Source organism: Pan paniscus, chromosome 13 (assembly GCF_029289425.2).
Source record: "Pan paniscus chromosome 13, NHGRI_mPanPan1-v2.0_pri, whole genome shotgun sequence".
NCBI classification, from domain to species: domain Eukaryota; kingdom Metazoa; phylum Chordata; class Mammalia; order Primates; family Hominidae; genus Pan; species Pan paniscus.
The window spans coordinates 37,287,322-37,308,835 of NC_073262.2; the positions used below are offsets into that span (position 1 = coordinate 37,287,322).

Here is a 21,514-nt window from a genome sequence, read left to right on the forward strand (position 1 = left end):
AGACTTGTTTATTGAAGCTTTTGCATAGATTAAGTCTAGCTCCAGAGTTTCTTCCCAACTAGAAGTGTCAGCGAACGGGACTCACTCTATCTAGAAATCTGGGGCAACTCTGAAGTTTCTGGAAGCAAAAACCAATCACCTACTCTGGTGGATCTCCAGAAGCCTTGTCAGGGCTTTCAAGACTAGGTATTTCCAATAGATGCTATAACCCTCCACCCATCACCAGCACCACTACAGAGAATGACCACCACCCATCACTCTTGCCCTTATTGTTTTTGTAAAAGCTCAACATTTGACAGCAAAACATAGCATTTGGCATTTTCCTATAATATTCCTATAGAACAAGTTGGTAGACTTGCCTATCAAAGATATAGATTCCTGATACCTGAGAAGATAAAAGAGAAAGTACCCAAAACAGGTAAGGTACAGTAGTAGTTGTATTTTTGGTAAAACTTGGAGTGTGGACATTGTCAGTTCTCTGTCCCTCTGTCTCTCCCTCCCTCCCATCCTTTGTCCTCTCTTTTCTTCCTAACATTCAACTTTCCTCTCCCTTCCCCTGAAATGGCTTTCTAAATTCTTTGAGCTTATTTTCTCTATTCTGTCAAAGCAGTCCCAATGATAAGGAGCAATATTCCTTCAATTTTTGTAAGTGAGTCCAAACAACATTTAAATATTGCTGAATACTTAGGAAAGGATTTACACTAGTAGACAAAGTATTAATATTTAAAGCTATTAAGTTACTTCTGAATTGGTTAATTAGCATGGTTACCTTATTTTCTCTAAAAATGAGACTGAACAAATGTACCACGCATTTTTGTTCCTCTGGGACCTATTAAAATACATAGGCATTTAACTTTTGCAAGATAATAATGGTGCCTGACAATGTCATCCTGACAGGAACACCTAACATCTCTATGAGAATACTCTGCAGATTTCTTAATGCATAATCAAAATTATTGTTACCTAATTAAAGTATGCTTTGGAACATGAACTAAGGATAAACTACTAGGATAAGAAAATAGGGAAAAGCAATGTGCTATTTCTTAAGCAAGAAGCCAGAGAGAAAATGCAGTAGAGGATCTTTGCTGATCTAGCAAAAGCTCTTGGTACGGGATATACTAGGATGTTGTTAGGCATTTATCTGTAAGGCCAATAAAAAAGTAATCATTGAGGAAAATGTAGTAACCATGGTTCATGTAATAATGTTAAAATATAACTTCATACACTTTTGGTTTTCTGCTCATATGCAAGATTTTGTCTAACCCTAAAAGTGCTTCTTTAAGAAATCTAAATTTCTTAAACAATCTAAAGCAAGCTATGCATTTTCACAGCATCAGGATTTTCGCCTAATTAAATAATCCTTTGATATTCCCAACAAGCCAATAAAATAACAGAATTCTTAAGGATGCCAAGGAGATTGAAGGATCTGTGACCTGTCCTATTATAATCAGTGCTTAATGAATGGCTGTTTATTACCCTAGCAATATCACTCTGCATGAGGTTAAGCCATTTGGTTGTATTTTTCCATGTTCTGCATTGCATTAAAAATACATTGTGCCAGACCCCTGGTGCTGTGAAATTTATTCCATCAGCGCATAGGTTTGACCAGACAAGTGCTTCGAATATACTGATGAATATTTCTCTAACTGTCATTACATGACCTACCTCCAATTTACATGCAGACCAGTTGCCAAGGACCCAGCTGTAGCAGGGGGTCACTGGGCAGGTTTTCTGCTGGGTAAGCTCTGTGGGGCATGGCCGTCCTTCTCCTTGGGTTGGCATAATGATAAATCGAGTCCGGCTCATTCGACCTAAAATGATAAGGGAGGTGTCAGCTTTTCAGTTAGTTTGGCTTGGAAAGGGACCTGAAGAACAGAATGTTGCCTTATACACGTAAGTCTTCATTTTAATAGACTGAACTCTGTCCTATCCCACTTTTAGTTTTTCTGTCATTTTCATTTAGAGTTCCACAGAGACACAGGCTATCTAGGTTTTCACAATGCTTAAAGGATCTGAAATTCTGTCTTCTACTTCTTTTAGTCTTCAAAGTACAAACTTTCTATTGTTGCCAAGTGGACTGATCTTGTAAACATTGGTAGACTGTCAATTCATTTAATAAATATTTATTTATTAAGCTCTAGCATGATCAAGGCACCCTGTAGTGTGCTATGGACAGTAGTAAAATTGCCAGATGTATCCTCTACCATCAAAGACCTCATATTTTAAGCCAGGATTACAAATATTAAACCAAAATAGTGAGCATTGCCTCTTCTGTGAGGCAATGAGCATGAGCATAATAAACATGAGCAAGTAAGGTAAAAATCACACATCATCCAAATTATCCTAAAAAATTCCCTAGGAAGGTGCTACCCCAAGGTCCCAATAGTGTCTTTTAATTAATTCAAAACAGATAATTTTTTTCAGAGGTTTAGAACCAATTTCTTTCTTCACCAAGCACAAGATAAAGTTGTTGGCTTGTATGAAGCAACCAAGATGTTTAAAAAACATATGTTCAAATACTAGTCTCCTGTTCTGCAATGAAAGACAATTGATTAGTAAAAATCACTCAGAAAAGAGCAGTGCTCCCATGTCATCTTCTGCCCCCTCCTAGGCATTAGGTCATCAGCTCATCAAGTGGAATAGTGATGGAATAACCTACATTATTTGTTTGTGCTTCTCTCTTTCTCTTGTACTCTTTCACTCTCACTCTCTCTTTCCTACTCTTGTTCTTTCTGATGAAGAACTCAGCACATATAATTTAATTACTATTAGTTATTTGTGAATATGATGGACTTCCAGTGTTGTTATAAAGTTAATTATGTAATTGTATTTGTGATAAATGTTAAAAGAAAAACAGGGTTCTGTGGAAGCATGCATTAGAATGGCAGCCCATTCTGAGAAGGAATCAGAGATCACTGCCATGAGCAGTGGAACTTTAAGCAGAAATCTGAAAAGATGTAAGTCAGACATGATGTGCAGAGAGAGTACGCCACACAGAGGAGGGAGCACGTGAAGAGATGGTGAGGTGCAAAGGATCATATATCTGAGGACCTGACAGAAGCCAGTGCAGCTGGAGCAGAGAGTATTAGTGAGAAGGGCTTGAGAAAATGTTGTTAAAGCTATTAAAAGCGGAGTCTTTTAGTTGATGTCAAAGATTCTACATTTATATCCTAAGAGAAATGGAAAGCTAGTGAGGACTTCGCTTCTAGATAGAATTTACTTGAAAACCCTGGATAGAAACAATTACAGATACCTTCAAGTTTAGTGATAAGTAAGGGTGACTCACTTTCAAAGAACTAGACCTCTTACTGTCCACCAGAATATTATCATAGATTTGGTGGTAAACTAACTCTCTGAGAGTATCCTTGAAGAAAACTAGGGTGTCCTAATCACTGGCTTCTAAATTTCTTAAGGTTTATACTTCTGTGCCTAACATGGTACTTCACAGACATTAAGTAAGTAGACTATATGTTTAATTTATATTTTCATAAATTATTGATGTGATACTATGTTATATGCAAATGTGTGATATAATAATATCAATACATTGATTGAGCTAGTACCATGTGTTGGGCAATATTTTCAACACTTCATATGCATGGATTCATTTAATAGTGATAACAACCCAAGAGGAAAATTCTACTGTTTTCTCATATTATAGATGACGAAACTAAGGCTCAGAGAATTTAAGTCCCTTGTTTGGGTTTAAAAAAACAAACAAACAAAGTAGGTTGCAGAACAGGATTCAAAGCAGTTTTACTCTAGTAGCTGCTTCATTAATTATGCTGCTGGGTAGACATGAGCAAGACAGCAAAGATAGCTACCTATTTAAGTCTTTTATAGGAGATATACAAGGAATTTTAGATGGTGGTTGTATTAATTCATTTTCATGCTGCTGATAAAGACACACCCAAGACTGAGAAGAAATAGAAGTTTAATTAGACTTACAGTTCCACATGGCTGGGGAGGCCTCAGAACCATGATGGGAGGTGAAAGGCACTTCTTACATGGTGGTGGTAAGAGAAAAATGAGGAAGAAGCAAAAGCAGAAACCCCTGATAAACCCATCAGATCTCATGAGACTTATTCACTATCACAAGAATAGCACGGGAAAGACCGGCCCCCATGATTCAGTTACCTCCCCCTGGGTCCCTCCCACAACAGGTGGGAATTCTGGAGATACAATTCAAGTTGAGATTTGGGTGGGGACACAGCCAAACCATATCATTCTGCCCCTGGCCCTTCCAAATCTCATGTCCTCACATTTCAAAACCAATAATGGCTCCCCAACAGTTCCCCAAAGTCTTAACTCATTTCAGCATTAACCCAAAAGCCCACAGTCCAAAGTCTCATCTGAGACAAGGCAAGTCCCTTCTGCTTATGAGCCTGTAAAATCAAAAGCAAGCTAGTTACTTCCTAGATATAATACATACCGGCACAGGTATTGGAAAAATACAGCCATTCCAAATGGGAGAACTTGGCAAAAATAAAGGGGTTATGCGGCCCAGGCAAGTCCGAAATCCAGTGGGGCAGTCAAATTTTAAAGCTCCAAAATGATCTCCTATGACTCCAGGTCTCACTTTCAGGTCACACTGACGCAAAAGGTGGGTTGCCATGGTCTGGGGCAGCTCCATCCCTGTGGCTTTGCAGGGCACAGCCTCCCTCTTGCCTGCTTTCATGGGCTGGCGTTGAGTGTCTGCAGGTTTTCCAGGCACACGGTGCAAGCTGTCAGTGGGTCTACCATTCACGAGGATGTAGAACAATGGCCCTCTTCTCACAGCTCCACTAGGCAGCACCCCACTAGGGACTCTGTGTGGGGGCTCCGACCCCATATTTCCCTTCTGCACTGCCCTAGAGGGGGTTTTCCATGAGGGCCCTGCCCCTGCAGCAAACTTTTGCCTGGGCACGCAGGCGTTTCCATACTTCTTCTGAAATACAGGCAGAGGTTCCCAAACCTCAATTCTTGACTTCTTGGCACCCTCAGGCTCAACACCACATGGAAGCTGCCAAGGCTTGGGGCTTCCACTCTCTGAAGCCACAGCCCGAGCTTTATGTTGGCCCCTTTCAGCCACAGCTGGAGCAGCTGGGACACAGGGCACCAAGTCCCGAGGCCCACAAAACCACTTTTCCTGCTGGGCCTCCAGGCTGTGATGGGAGGGCCTGCTGTGAAGTTCTCTGACATGCCCTGGAGACATTTTCCCCTTGGTCTTGGGGATTAACATTAGAGTCCTTGCTACTTATGCAAATTTCTGCAGCTGGCTTGAATTTCTCCTCAAAAAAAAAAAATGGCTTTTTCTTTTATACTGCATCGTCAGGCTGCAAATTTTTCTTAACTTTTATGCTCTGTTTCTCTTCTAAAATGGAACGCTTTTAACAGCACCCAAGTCACATCTTGAATGCTTTGCTGCTTAGAAATTTCTTCCACCAGGTACCCTAAATTATCTCTCTCAAGTTCGAAGTTTCACAAATCTCTAGGGCAGGGGCAAAATGCCACCAGTCTCTTTGCTAAAACATAACAAGAGTCACCTTTCCTCCAGTTCCCAACAAGTTCCTCATCTCCATCTGAGACCACCTCAGCCCGAACTTTATTGTTCATATCACTATCAGCATTTTTGTCGAAGCCATTCAACAAATCTCTAGGAGGTTCAACACTTTCCCACATTTTCTTGTCTTCTTCTGAGCCCTCTGCCTGTTACCTAGTTCCAAAGTCGCTTCCACATTTTCAGGTATCTTTTCAGCAGTGCCCCAATGTACTGTTATCAATTTACTCTATTAATCTGTTTTCACACTGTGGATAAAGACATATCTAAGACTGGGAAGAAAACGAGGTTTAAATGGACTTACAGTTCCACATGGCTGGGGAGGCCTCAGAATCATGGTGGGAGGTGAAAGGCACTTCTTACATGGAGGTAACAAGAGAAAAATGAGGACGAAGCAAAAGCGGAAACCCCTGATAAACCCATCATATCTCATGAGACTTATTCACTATCATAAGAATAGCACAGGAAAGACGGGCACCCATGATTCAGTTACCTCACCCTGGGTCCCTCCTACAACACGTGGGAATTCTGGGAGATACAATTCAAGTTTGAGATTTGGTTGGGGACACAGCCAAACCATATCAGCGGTAAAATTTCTTTCAGTGATAATATAGGCAAGGGCTTATTCTGCAACCCTGGGCACAGAGCTCTTGCATGGAGTGTATACGTTTAGACAGATGTTCTTCCCAGCATCACTCAAATCATACAGGTCAGATATCATTCACATCAAATGTTGTCCCTGCCAGATGAACACATTTGGCACAAGATTTCACATTAATTTTTGCTTAAATACTCTTCAAGTTTTATAATAACTTTAATGTTTATTCTCTTGACTGAAACACCTATTATCCTAATGTCATTATAATTGCAGGCTGTTCCACCCATCTTTGTAAGGATAATGACAATGTGGTGTCACCTTTATCACGGCCAAAGAGACTCTATTTCATTATAACCAAATAACTTCAAGCTTGTTTTGAATTGATGGCAGGCTGAGGGCCAATACTATAGAACCATTTTATTTATTTCCATTAAGGTGACAGATATGTTCTGCCGGACATAAAGGTAGAGAAAATCTAATAAATGCAAAAGAAAAAAATGATGCTATTACTTTTAAAATAATGAAGTCTCAAGACCATTCATTGGAAGCACAGCCATATGGTTTCTCTTGCTTTTGGTATCCAAACACAAAGAGAAGATTTACAAACAATGCCTATGACTTCCAAGAATATTTTTTGAAACCAAGGAACACATAGTAAATCTGCATTTTGATGTATTTTGTGTTTAATTGGTTCATGTTAAACTTCAACAAAAACTATTGCTAATAAATACTTGCAAGTGTAAGAGAAAATTATTGGACCTGATGCTTCTGTTGGGTAATTGTTATCTTTTACTATATTTCTTTTTCTATTTAAGTCAGGGATGTTTAGATTGTATAAGTTAAAGAACCAAAAATGTATCCCTCAAATAAAAAAAATCTAATAACATGGAATGTGGATGTTATCAATAAAGAGGTCTGCCACCTCCCAGGGTAGTGGTCAAATATTACTTGGGATGCCAGATCTCAGAAAGGATGGAATATTCAACCAAGCAGCTATCTCCCAGCAATACTTATTCTATCAAGAAATCCTAACAGCAGGAGCCTGAAGGAATTGTTTTGGCAATGATGAGTTTTGATGGGAGAGAGAAAGCAGTGGAGGATGTGGCCAAATTAAAGATAAAAGTATGGTGTGGTATGGAACATGAGAGGAAGAGAATTTGAAACTAGCTGATGTGCCAGGCACAGTGGCTCACGCCTGTAATCCCAGCATTTTGGAAGGCTGAGGCAGGGGGATCACTTGAGTTCAAGAGTTTGAGACCAGCCTGGGCAGCGTAGCAAGACCTCATATCTATAGAAAAAACACAGAAAGTTAAAAAATAAACCTGATATATGGTGGAGAGAGGCCTGGAATGGGCATTAAAAGTTTCTAGTTGGAAATAGTTCTCTCCAATTAACAACTAGTAAATGATATGACTACATACAAGTACTTTAACTCTTCTGAGCATAAATTTTCTGTAAAATAAAACTGAGAATACAAAAAGTCTTTATTACTTGAAGACAATTCATGTTAGAAAAAAAATGCCACTTAAAAGTGAAGCTATTTTAAATGGGAATTAAATTATTTTAAATAAATAGTAAAAAATATTTAAATGAGACTTTTTTCTGAAACTAAAAGAATGCAAGTGGGTTTATTTTATCTAATATCCACTAGCATATATATTATGATTACAATTATGCACTTGTTATTAGGACAAATAATAAATTGGTCATTGATATTTCTTACATAATTTTATGATAGCTGTAAGAGATCTTGATGTTTCATAGCTGACTTTCACAGCTTGAACATAAAGTTTTTGGCTGTTGAGTCAATTATCATCAGTTTTCCAAGGGCTCCCTTTAATCTTTGGTGTGAAGATCACTCCATATTGTATCCCCTTTGTAGTGGACACATGTTTAATTTACAGCTAAAGATAGACCAACAAATCCCCTGATTTGCAATGATAGAACATGTGTGTTAATGGAGAAAGCTTGTTGACTGGGCAAAGGTTCTGTAAATGATGTTTGTTCATGAATATTTTGATGTTATGAGGGGCTTGGCTGTCTATGGAATTCACAATAATGCAGATTCAGATGAAGAATATCAGATGATGAGGACTGCCTGGATATGTGTCACAAAGGTTATACAAATAAAAAATACTGTATAAAAGCAACTTGCAAGGGGCTGGGCACAGTAGCTCATGCCTGTAATCCCAGCAGTTTGGGACGCAAGATGGGCAGATCACTTGAGGTCAGGAGTTCGAGACCAGCCTGACCAACGTGGTAAAACCCCATTTCTACTAAAAATACAAAAATTAGCAGACATGGTAGTGTATACTTATAATCTCAGCTATTCGGAGGCTGAGACAGGAAGATCACTTGAACCTGGAAGGCAGAGGTTGCAGTGAGCCAAGATCGTGCCACTACACTATAGCCTGTGACTCCGTTTAAAAAAAAAAAAGAAACTTGCGGAATATTTTAAATATGGTAACTGCTTTTATTTTTCTCTTCTTAAACATTTATTTTTAACAAATACTCTCATATCAATTCCTAGAACTGGCCCTGAAACATGCCTGTAATGAGTACATAAAACATGCTACCTGTGTCTCCTGTATTTTACTGGGCTTATTATATTAAATGAATGAAATTATAAAATACATAATTACTCAGCCAGGTCCCAACCTATCAAATCCCTTAACACTGTATCCTGGACTCTTTCTGTTCTCAGAGTAATAGTGAAGCTTGCTGCCATACATATCCTCATGCTTTCAAAGTCAGAGGGGAAGAATTTCCTTGGAAACTCTCTGGACTTGTCTTGCTTGGGTTTATGTTTTTCAATAACAGCATAAGACATGACAATAGGTATCAACTGGGAACTAAATTCAATCATAAATATGGACAATATGCTGAATGAGCAATGCCCATTGAGATGAAGGAACAGCAGTTGACTCTCTATTCGTGTACTCATCAGCTTACAAAACAGAGAAAGACACTCCCTATAAAATATGTTTCCAATGGAAAAAAGACCGAAATCATAGTAGGGTAAATTTGCTATTTGCTAGTAATTCTCCTCTCTGAGCCTTTTACTCTTTTTCCCTGGAGAATACTGGGACCTCATTATAAACAACATTGATATTGAGCTTATTATTATATGAGCAATAATCACTAGCAATGAAACAAAAAGGATTGAATGGCAAGATCTTTAGAAAAAATAATTGACAGTGAGGTGGTATACAGGTTGTAAAAACAAAAACAGAAACAGAGAGGCCAATCCTAGTGCCTGCATACAGGTTTAAAGCATATCAGACTAGATGATATTCCTACTGAACTAGGCAGTAGTCAAACTTCCCTCTTGAGGCTCCACTGACAAAGTAGATGTAGGAAATTTTAAGCAATTCAAACAAATCTCAAAACTGGTAAACATTTGTCAATGTATACACTTAGAAAAAGAAAGGAAGTCAAATGCAGTAATTCCCTATTCTGACTATACTTTCCAATCAAAGTAGCCAGCCACCATGCCCTTTAGAGAGCCATGCTGTAAACAACAATTCTTCTGTGGCCCTGACACATAGTCATTGAATTTACTGGAAATTATGGTTTTGGTAGCTCTGGCCAGTTTGGATATGGCCCAGGCAAAGTATATATGTAAGAGATAATGGAAAAGGAAATATAAGAATAATAGAGAGATTGTCGAAGAAGGTTCCTATTGACTGGAAACAAATAGTTCATTGAATAAAATATCTGAGCAATTTACATAAATATACCTATAAACTCCAGTGCACTGTAGATATATAAAAGCAATAATAGTAGTATATGAAGTAACTTTGAGCTTCCAGCATGTCTATGAATGCCATTATTGTTGGCTTGCTTTCCACCTGGACATCACTTCTTTTGAACATAAGTTAAATTTCCAAAGTTTATGCACAATCATTGGCAGAAAATGATCACCCAGAAGCCAACATCTAGAAGGGGTTGGCCAACTAAAACACCATGCAGAATAGGGTACAATGTCACTTAACTGAAGTTAATGACGGTCTTTCCTGATAAGAACCCCAAAATCAGGTTAATGAATAAAAGATTTCCGCTTTCAAGAGTTTTCCCCCTATGGATTTATTCTTAAGCATTTGGTACCTGTGACCTAGTGTTAGACAATAGCAAATACTAGTGGATGACAACATAAGTGAAAAAGAAGCAAAGGAATACTAACAAAACCTCATTAGTAGATGGCCATGTTCAATCTAAGTTAATTTTAGTCATATATATTTCTGTGTTTAAGGCATTTTATTGTATGATACCTTTTGTCATTGTAAAAACAGTCCTCATTATGGAGGAAGGCACTAAATTAATTAAGGGAATACAATGTGCTTTGATATACAAATGATATCATACATTCTTGCTTAGCTTTTTCTCTTCCTTATCCTGCTTTCTTCACTCTCCTGCCCCTGAGAGTTCCTCCCCCTACTCTCTGAGTCACATAAAACACTTTATCAACCCCGGTTTCAGGCTGAGTTCAGGACATAGTTATTAATATTCATTCCCCTTTAACATATGATAAACTGAGGCTCAGAGAATTTAAATATTTTTTGTGAAATGATACAGGTAGGTTTGGAACAAAGATTTGTCTTGCTCCAAAAACATATGCTTTCCAATAGATCTCATCTAATCCATATCTTAGGTATCAGATACTATGCTCTAGTTATTAGGCCACTCAAACTAGTTTGAGAATTGCACTTAGATCTATCTTTTGCAATAAATTTGTTGTATGTATTTGTACACTCCATATTTTCTTTAGCAAAAAGGAATTAAGGTGACTGTGCTAACACCTTTCTCCTATGACAATTCTTTATTTGTTTTCAGGTACTCATCACAGTAAATTTCTGAAAGCAGTGGAAAATCAGGTTGTGTATAAAATGCTCAGTTAATTTCATGTGGCTTTTTAGGCTGGACATCTACTAAAAAGTTGTTAAAGCTGTACTTCTCACTTCTCTTAACAAATATCAGGAATTTTTATCCAAGTTTATTTTAAGTGCAAAATTTATTTTAAATATTACTGGTGGATATAGATTTGGGATCAAGGCTATTTTCCAGTATAGCAGAGTGGAGGAAAATTACAGTCCTGATCTGCAAACTAAAGACAGCTCTTTAGCACGTGTGTGATATTGATGCAGCAATAATTCTACACCCAGAGATACAGTCCCTCAGCTTCCCCTATAGAGGGATTCCTTGGCTTATATGAAAGTTGCTTCAGGTCTCCGGATACCCTTTTATCCTAGAGAAGATCCAACTTAAGCAAGACAAACATTCGATCGGCTTTTCAGAGCAAAACAGACTCTAGTCCAAGCCAGGATCACATCTCTGCCAGGTACATGGGAAGTAACAAGACCACCACTTTAAAAGTCAAGGCCGTGATGTCAAGAGGCTTAGATAGGTATTTTATGGCAGAAGATTAAGCACTTTTGACATTGCTTTTATGGCATTTTATGGCAGAAGATTAAGCACTTTTGACATTGCTTGGATATAAATAACTCCAGATTTTTCAATGGTAGAGTATGTACATGCATTCTGACCGCTTACCTCCAGTTCTATTTTCAACAATCACATTTCAGTTCCATTGAAAACTAACACAACTTGAGGGACCACTGTAATACCTATAAACAGCAGCAATACCCACAATGAGCAATTTTGATGGGATGCAAGAAGGTGAGAGAGAGTGAATTTGCAAATCTTGGAGCTAATCTTCACACCCTTTTTAGAGAAAACCATCAGAGTCACACATTACCTCTCTGTAAGATTGGCAGCTATATCCCTATTAGATAAACTACATAACATGCAACATTATTAGTTGCGAGGCAAGAACATATTTAGAAGGTTTAAAATTCAGAGCGGCTTCTTAAAGCATTAATATATTTCACTGCCTTTTGTGTTCCAACCTATGACCCATTTTCTCTGCTTATTCTCAAATATATCTAGAAATTATAATAATTTTTATAGTGATATAGCATGCAACCCAGGGCCATGTACACAATAGGTGATACAGAGTGTCAGATGTACACGATCACAGTGGAACAAATGGGGGCTTTGGAGATACCTGAACTTGGGTTCAAATCCATCCTCCACAACTGACAAACTATGTAACCTTGGGCAGATTACTTCAGTGCCTATCATTACATCTGTAAAATTAGGTCTATTCTTCATAGTACTGTTGAGAAGAATTACTAACATACTCCTAGCATCAGTAATTATACCCTTGACCAACAGGTATTAAAAAGTAACCCCTCTAACATTTCATCATTTTATAGATAAAAACAGTGCAAGAGAGTTCTGCACAGGATGAGTGAGCGGTCCGACATCCTACAACTTGCCATGGAAAAGCTGACTCTAAAACCCAGATCGTCGAGTTTCTTGTCTATTCTTTTTCTTCCATTCCACTACCTAGCTTCTTGTTCTTTTGCCATAAGAACGAATTACTTGATACAGTAAATAAGTCTGAATTATTGTGACAGACTGTGCCCAATCAAGAATACCATGCATTGATCAAATTGGATGCAGATACCAAAAATTAAAGTTATTGGCTTGCCCTTGAAACCTAGAAAAAACAGCTGGAAGTCACAAAGTTGTTGTTGTGTTTTGGAGTTAATACAAAATTATTTTCTCATTATGGGCTAGAGTTGACAGAAAATTATATGCCGTCTGGGAAACACAAGAAGTAGGCTGGGTCATATGATATAAAAATATTATAAACTCATATGCATTAAATTTAAAAATATAAAATACAAATAAATCATAGTCTGGATTTAATAACATTCTTAGAGTGTTAGCAGTTAAATAATTATGAATAATTCATGATATGCTAAATTTAGGGAGTTCTACATCCCACTAAACTGATGAAAATTCAAGAGACAAAAAACATGACTAATCCAAATATTAAGCTCTTCTATTACAAGCTTTGATCTTTGAAATCTATCTAAAAAGATCCCTTAGTGGAAGCTTAGAATCAGTCTCTCTCTAAATTGAAATAAATTGGATTCAAACTGTTCTGACCTTGAAATCTTTAACACAATTAGAAAGTATATGCCAAGCATCAGGTGTACATTAAAGAGGCAATCCAGGTACTTGGAAGATAAAGTAAGAGCTCATTTCAAAACTTCCCCTCAGATCGTTGTAGTTCTGTGGGTTTGATGATGAAGTGTGGCTCATGGGGAAGCATCAGGGACATCCAGTACACCAGGTTTTGCCCAACAACTCAGCGAATGCAGAAAAAAAGATAATTGTGCGAACTTTTGTTTTTGATAAAGACATCAGCTGAGAACTGCAGCTGCTGAAGTTTGACTCCCAGGTAACTCGCATGCCCACTTTAATGTGACTAAATGAACTCTACCTCTTCCTGTGGTCTCTGCCTATTGCTACAACCCATTCGAAAAGAGAAAGCGGCTCCTACAAAAGACAGCTGCTGGCACTTTGTCTTAGAACAGGCAAGCTGCTGATGTTTCCTAATGATAGTCTCCAACCTTTGCAGCTCCACAATTTGGTCTCTTAAGAAACAAGTTCATCTATACCATACATTCCTGCTTCTGATCACTGCTATTCATTTACTGTTTGTTTTTCAGGTTGTGCTGTATGAGGATTCAAGCATGATTTAAATACAGAATTATCTTATTTTAATAATATTACTATCTACCACAGGTGTGATGGTTAGGGAAGTGTGGTGCCAACAGACTGGAGCAGGAAGGCTAGAATGGGGAAGAAGTTTGCGGATGGTGGGGAATAACATGATACACCCACAGAGGCTGCCTTAGCACAGTCTTGAGGGTAGGTGCTTAAAAATTCAAGGGCCATGTATCCTATTCCTCTTTGTACCACTCAATTCTGTTTTTAAAGTTTGAGATTGGGGCTGGGTGGGGTGGCTTATGCCTATAACCCCAGCACTTTGGGGGGCCGAGGCAGGCAGATTGCTTGAGCTCAGGAGTTCAAGACCAGCCTGGGTAACATGGCATAACCCAGTTTCTACAAAAAATAGAAAATTTAATCAGGTGTGGTGGCATGTGCCTGTAGTCCCAGCTACTTGGGAGGCTGAAGAGGGAGGACTGCTTGAGCCCAGGAGGCAGAGGGTGCAGTGAGCCAAGATTGTGCCATTACATTTCAGCCTGGGCAACAGAGCAAGATTCTGTATCACGAAAAAAAAAAATTGAAGTTGGGCGCAAATAAATGCAAGTAGAAAATACTCATCTTTATATTTTTGTCTGAAGGTCTTAACATGGGACCTTAAATAGAACAGTTAGTCAAAAAACGCTTGTGAGATTGAACACTGAGCAGCCTAGTAAAGAAAACATTAGTCACAAGAGCTATGGCACCATCCTGCCCAAATATTATCCTACTAGACCCTTAGAAACTAGCCAGAAGTGATGTGTAACTGATGCCATACTTATATGCCAATAGACACTATCTAGATGATTTCCAAGTACTTTATGCAACTTCATTCCTCCAAGTAGTTAACATTTCTTCCCTAGTCCTTCTGTGCCTTAGTTCACACAAGGACTTTTCTTGTGAAATCTGTGTTTTGTTTTTGTCTTTGTTTATTATTCTAAGGATTGGAGAAAGGTGAATTTTAGCTCAGACTATAGTTGCCTAGAACTCCTGAATAGTAGGATTGAAATTTGCATGGGTTTTTGTTGTTTGTAGACAAACAGGGTCTAGTAGACAACAGGGTCTGATGAGTCCACAGCACTAACAGAACTGCTTACAATTTTTAAGTGATCTTTTAATACTAAACTTATGATTTGGGGTCTTATTCATAAAGGTGGTATGTTGGAATAACACGGAGATCTGTCATGTTTCAGTGACTTGGTACAGTGGCAGAATTAGGACTTTCAGACAAAAATAATAATAAACAGATTTCTTGTCTCCTTGCATTGAACACAATCTTGGATAATGAGACCTAAGAATGTAGGTATTTAGGCAAAGGAGAAGAAACAGCCACTGTTTCTTGGGATTGGCTGCCTTTGGGCTTGCAATCTAGCATGCAAGCTCTTCCCCTTTCAACTTTCTTTTTATGATCCAGAACCATCTAGGCAATGACAATAATAAAATTCTTTCAGTGTGCAAGAACTGTGTTTCAACTGTGAAGATTCACCCACAAAGAATACAAACAGGGTCATTGGCCCCTTAGAAAGACAGACATGAAAATGGATTCAATTCATGCATGATAAAAATCATAGGAGGCAGTCATGGGGATGATGGTGAGAGGTTCCATGTAAGGAAAAGTGCCAAGGTGAGAAGCAGCATAATTTGATCAAGGGTGTGATTGAAATGTAGTATGTTGGAACTGACAGAGCTGGCAGGGCAGTACAAGGTGATGGAGACAGTGGGGCAGCACAGGTGAGATCCTGAAGATTCCTGTGGGCCATGTTCACAATACAGGACTTTATTCTTTCTTGCCTTTTCCACGCTCTCCTTTATTACTGAGAGAAACAAACATCCCAGCAGTGGCCCTTGAGGACAACACTGTAGTGCTTATGGCAGTGGGATATCCAGAGTGGGTCTTTTCTGGACAGAGGCGCAACCAACTGTTTCAATAAAAGACATCACTGATGCAAATAACACCTCTCATTTGTATGTCTTTTGTGGATTCATCAATGGGCATTATTACTTGTTAGTTTACTCTCTGTTGTCCCTAAACTAGATTTTAAGCTCCATAAAAATAGGGAAATTGCCTTTTTTCCCCCAGTGCTGAATTCTAAGTACATAAGACTATAACTGACATGTATATATTTGTTTATGGATTAAAAAATAGATGAATGACTTATATGTCAATATAAAAACACTTGATCAGATATTCATTTTTAGAACATCATATAGGCTATGAGTATAGTGTGTAGAATTTGGAGAGGAGTAAAAGGATGAGATATAAAATTGGGAGATTAGGGTGACTGCATCTATGGAATAATTTTTAAAAGATCCTACGGAGTCTCCAATAACCCTCTCTTCTACAGACAGGTAGAGGAACGTGGAGGAGAAAATTCACATATACTAAACACTCATGATGTGTCTGTTACTATGCCAGGTGTCTTCAAATACTTAATTTCATTTAATTCTCAAAACAAAAACTAAACCACTAACGTGCAAAATTCCAATTTATAGATAAAGAATTGGACATTCAGAAAGATTCAGCTAATTGCTTAAACAGCTACATTTGAACTTAGATTTACACAACTTTAAAGTGGATGCCCCAGTGGAAACCATGCCTGACTGCCTCTTAAAACAATTGACAAACTATTGGTTAATCACTGAAATCTTGGTCCTAAGACCTGCCATTTCATTTCTACAGGCTCTTTGCTCTCATTTGTGCAAGAAATTACATATTATTGTTGGACATTGCAATTCCCATGTTTTCATTATGAGTGACATTCTTTGTGGAAGTAGTTGTCAATTTTTCTTAGTCACATTTTCCTAATATGTACCCTGGCTACAGTTTTTGGCCCTGCCCTCTCTAGGACCTTACAGTTGAGTTCACAGATGAGCACCTTTTTAATTGTGAGTCATGCCTGGTTTCTCACACAATCCCAACTAAAGAAGATAATTATCAACAACATCAGCACATACATTTGTGAGTAGCTTATAGATGAGTCCATAACTTATTGCCAGTGGTCCAATATCAGGACTTCTAGAAAACTGCTTTCAAATCTCTTTGGTTGACAATCAGATCCAGGTCCTGGTATCCCATCCTCCCTTCCCAATGATGATTTCTCCAAACTGCAGTTCTTCCCATCTCCTCCCCTGTTTAATTTGCCTGCTATGGTTTGGATGTGGTTTGTGCCCACCAAAAGGCATGTCAACATTTGATCTCCTTTGCAGTGGGGTTGGGAGGTAAGGACTAGTGGGAGGTATTTGGGTCATAGGTGAGGATTCCTCGTTAATAAATTAATGCCCTCCCTTGGGGGAGAGTGAGTTCTCCCTCTTGCAGGAATGTATTAGCTCTTGCAAGACAGGGTTGTTAAAAAGTGTGTGGCTTTCTTGGCTTCTTGCTCTTGTTCTCTTTCTCACCATGTGACTGTTTTGCACATGCCTGCTCCCCTTCCGCTTTCTGTCATGAGTTGAAGCAGCCTGAGACCCCCACCAGATGCAGCTGCCCAATCTTGAACTTTCCAGGCACCAGAATCATTAGCCAAATAAACCTCTTGTCTTTATAAATTACAGTCTTAGGTATTCTGTTATAGCAATTCAAAATGGACTAACACAGAAAATTGGTACTCAGGAGTGAATTGTTGGAAATAAGAAACTTACTGGGAACTGGATAAAACACTATCCTTGTTACACCATAGCAAGCAACTTGGTTGCATTGTGGCCATGCCCCTACAGCTTTGTGGAATATAGAACTTAAAAGAATAGCATACCTGGTGGACACAATTTCTAAGCAGCAAAGCTCAGGCTGCTGCTGCTTCTAACTGCTTATGGTAAACAGCTAGAGAAAAGGGACGCTGAGTGGAAAGATTTGGAAAATTTTTAGCATGGCCATGTGGTAGAGAATGAAACAGTATCTTCAGGAAAGGAATATAAGAATACTGCCAAGAGACCCTTTGCTAAAAAGAGTAGCATGGCTAAAAGAGAGCCAGGTGGTAATGGTGAGAACAATGGAAAAAAAGCCCTGAAGGCATTTTCTTTTCTTTTCTTTTCTTTTTTTTTTTTTTGAGACAGAGTCTCGCTCTTTTGCCCAGGCGGGACTGCAGTGGCGCTATCTTGGCTTACTGCAAGCTCCGCCTCCCGGGTTCACGCCATTCTCCTGCCTCAGCCTCCTGAGTAGCTGGGACTACAGCACCTGGCTAAATTTTTTTGTATTTTTAGTAGAGACGGGGTTTCACCGTGTTAGCCATGATGGTCTCGATCTCCTGACCTCGTGATCCGCCCGCCTCGGCCTCCCAAAGTGCTGGGGTTACAGGCGTGAGCCACCGCGCCTGGCCCCCTAAAGGCATTTTAAAGATCTTCACAGCCAACCCTTCCTATCAGAGGCCCAGAAGTCTAGAAGGAAAGAATGGTTTCAGGGGACATGACCGGAGCACCACTGCCCTGTGTTGCCTCAGAGATCTGCTACCCACATCCCAGTGATTCCTGCTGGAGCAGCCATGGCTCAATCTGCCCTAGATGTAACCATGCTGTCACTCTGGAGAGTCTACGCTATAAGCTTTAGGGGCATCCACATCCATATTACTAATTTTGTAATGGGAGAGCAATGAAGGTATGTTGGCTTTCACCTAGCTTTCAGAGGATGCGTCAGAAAGCTTGGGACTCAGACAGAAATATGCCACAGGAGTGGAGCTGCCACAGAGTTTCCACCGTGGCAAAGCCTAGTAGATCCCTGGAAGCAGGGCTGCCTTGGGAACCCCAGACTGTAGAGCCATTGGCAGTGTGCAATGCCCACCTGAAAAAGCCATAGGCATTCAACTCCCAACTGGTGAGAGCAGGCACATGAGCTGCACTCAGCAAAGCCATAGAGGTGGGGTTGCCCAAGGCCTTGGGAGACCATCTCTTGCACCAGTATGCCCAGGACATGAAGTCAAATGAATATGTTCCAGAAATTTAACATTTCATGCCTGTCCTGCTATGTTTTGTACTTTCCTGGGCCCTGTCATTTATTTATTCAGGCCTATTTTTCTATTTTTTTTTATTATACTTCAAGTTCTAGGGCACATGTGCACAACGTGCAGGTTTGTTACATAGGTATACATGTGTCATGTTGGTGTGCTGCACCCATTAACTCGTTGTTTACACTAGGTATTTCCCCTAATGTTATCCCTCCCCCCTCCCCCCACCCCATGACAGGTCCCAGTGTGTGATGTTCCCCACCCTGTGTCCAAGTGTTTTCATTGTTCAATTCCCACCTATGAGTGAGAACATGCAGTCTTTGGTTTTCTGACCTTGTGATAGTTTGCTCAGCATGATGGTTTCCAGCTTCATCCATAACCCTAAAAAGGACATGAACTCATCATTTTTTATGGCTTCATAGTATTCCATGGTGTATATGTGCCACATTTTCTTAATCCAGGCTATCATTGATGGACATTTGGGTTGGTTCCAAGTCTTTGCTATTGTGAATAGTGCCACAATAAACATACATGTGCATGTGTCTTTATAGCAGCATGATTTATAATCCTTTGGGTATATACCCAGTAATGGGATTGCTGGGTCAAATGGTATTTCTAGTTCTAGATCCTTGAGGGATCACCACACTGTCTTCCACAATGGTTGAACTCGTTTACAGTCCCACCAACAGTGTAAAAGTGTTCCTATTTCTCCACATCCTCTCCAGCACCTGTTGTTTCCTGACTTTTTAATGATCACCATTCTAACTGGTGTGAGATGGTATCTCATTGTGGTTTTGATTTGCATTTCTCTGATGACTAGTGATGATGAGCATTTTTTCATGTGTCTGTTGGCTGCATAAATATCTTCTTTTGAGAAGTGTCTGTTCATATCCTTCACCCACTTGTTGATGGGGTTGTTTGATTTTTTCTTGTAAATTTGTTTAAGTTCTTTGTAGATTCTGGATATTAGCCCTTTGTCAGATGGGTAGACTGTGAAAATTTTCTCCCATTCTGTAGGTTGCCTGTTCATTCTGATGGTAGTTTCTTTTGCTGTGCAGTAGCTCTTTAATTAGATCCCATTTGTCTATTTTGACTTTTGTTGCCATTGTTTTTGGTGATTTAGACATGAAGTCCTTCCCCATGCCTATGTCCTGAATGGTATTGCCTAGGTTTTCTATGGTTTTAGGTCTAACATTTAAGTCTTTAATCCATCTTGAATTAATTTTTGTATAAGGTGTAAGGAAGGGATCCAGTTTCAGCTTTCTACATATGGCTGGCCAGTTTTCCTAGCAGCAGTTATTAAATAGGGAATCCTTTTCCCATTTCTTGTTTTTGTCAGGTTTGTCAAAGATCAGATGGTTGTAGATGTGTGGTATTATTTCTGAGGGCTCTGTTGTGTTCCATTGGTCTATATCTCTGTTTTGGTACCAGTACCATGCTGTTTTGGTTACTGTAGCCTTGTAGTATAGTTTGAAGTCAGGTAGCATGAAGCCTACAGCTTTGTTCTTTGGCTTAGGATTGTCTTGGCAATGTGGGCTCTTTTTTGGTTCCATATGAACTTTAAAGTAGTTTTTTCCAATTCTGTGAAGAAAGTCGTTGGTAGCTTGATGGGGATGGCATTGAATCTATAAATTACCTTGGGCAGTATGGCCATTTTCACGATATTGATTCTTCCTACACATTAGCATGGAATGTTCTTCCATTTGTTTGTATCTCTTTCATTTCACTGAGCAGTGGTTTGTAATTCTCCTTGAAGAGGTCCTTCACATCCCTTGTAAGTTGGATTCCTAGGTATTTTATTCTCTTTGAAGCAATTGTGAATGGGAGTTCACTCATGATTTGGCTCTCTGTTTGTCTGTTATTGCTGTATAGGAATGCTTGTGATTTTTGCACATTGATTTTGTATCCTGAGACTTTGCTGAAGTTGCTTATCAGCTTAAGGAGATTTTGGGCTGAGATGATGGGGTTTTCTAAATATACAATCATGTCATCTGCAAACAGGGACAATTTGACTTCCTCTTTTCCTAATTGAATACCCTTTATTTCTTTCTCCTGCCTAATTGCCCTGGCCAGAACTTCCAACACTATGTTGAATAGGAGTGGTGAGAGAGGGCATCTGTGTCTTGTGCCAGTTTTCAAAGGGAATGCTTCCAGTTTTTGCCCATTCAGTATGATATTGGCTGTGACTTTGTCATAAATAGCTCTTATTATTTTGAGATATGCCCCATCAATACCTAGTTTATTGAGAGTTTTTAGCATGAAGGACTGTTGAATTTTGTCAAAGGCCTTTTCTGCATCTATTGAGATAATCATGTGGTTTTTGTCTTTGGTTCTATTTATATGATGAATTATGTTTATTGATTTGCATATGTTGAACCAGCCTTGCATCCCAGGGATGAAGTCAACTTGATCGTGGTAGGTAAGCTTTTTGATGTGCTGCTGGATTCAGTTTGCCAGTATTTTATTGAGGATTTTTGCATCGATGTTCATCAGGGATATTGGTCTAAAATTCTCTTTTTTTGTTGTGTCTCTGCCAGGCTTTGGTATCAGGATGATGCTGGCCTCATAAAATGAGTTAGGGAGGATTTCCTCTTTTTCTATTGATTGGAATAGTTTCAGAAGGAATGGTACCAGCTCCTCTTTGTATCTCTGGTAGAATCGGCTGTGAATCCATCTGGTCCTGGACTTTTTTTGGTTGGTAGTCTATTAATTATTGCCTCAATTTCAGAGCCTGTTATTGGTCCATTCAGGGATTCAACTTCTTCCTGTTTTCATTTTGGGAGGGTGTATGTGTCCAGGAATTTATCCATTTCTTCGAGATTTTCT

The 21,514-nt window shown here is 39.1% G+C and overlaps 1 protein-coding gene across 1 annotated transcript in view; it reads right to left on the bottom strand.

Moving 5' to 3' along the window:
* Positions 1 to 21,514, bottom strand: part of THSD7B (thrombospondin type 1 domain containing 7B) — a 914,353-nt gene that overhangs the window by 33,350 nt on the left and 859,489 nt on the right. The window contains exon 21 of the mRNA XM_024927960.4: positions 1,666 to 1,811. Within this exon, the coding sequence (XP_024783728.3) occupies positions 1,666 to 1,811 (146 nt within the window). The remainder of the gene's footprint in view (positions 1 to 1,665; positions 1,812 to 21,514) is intronic.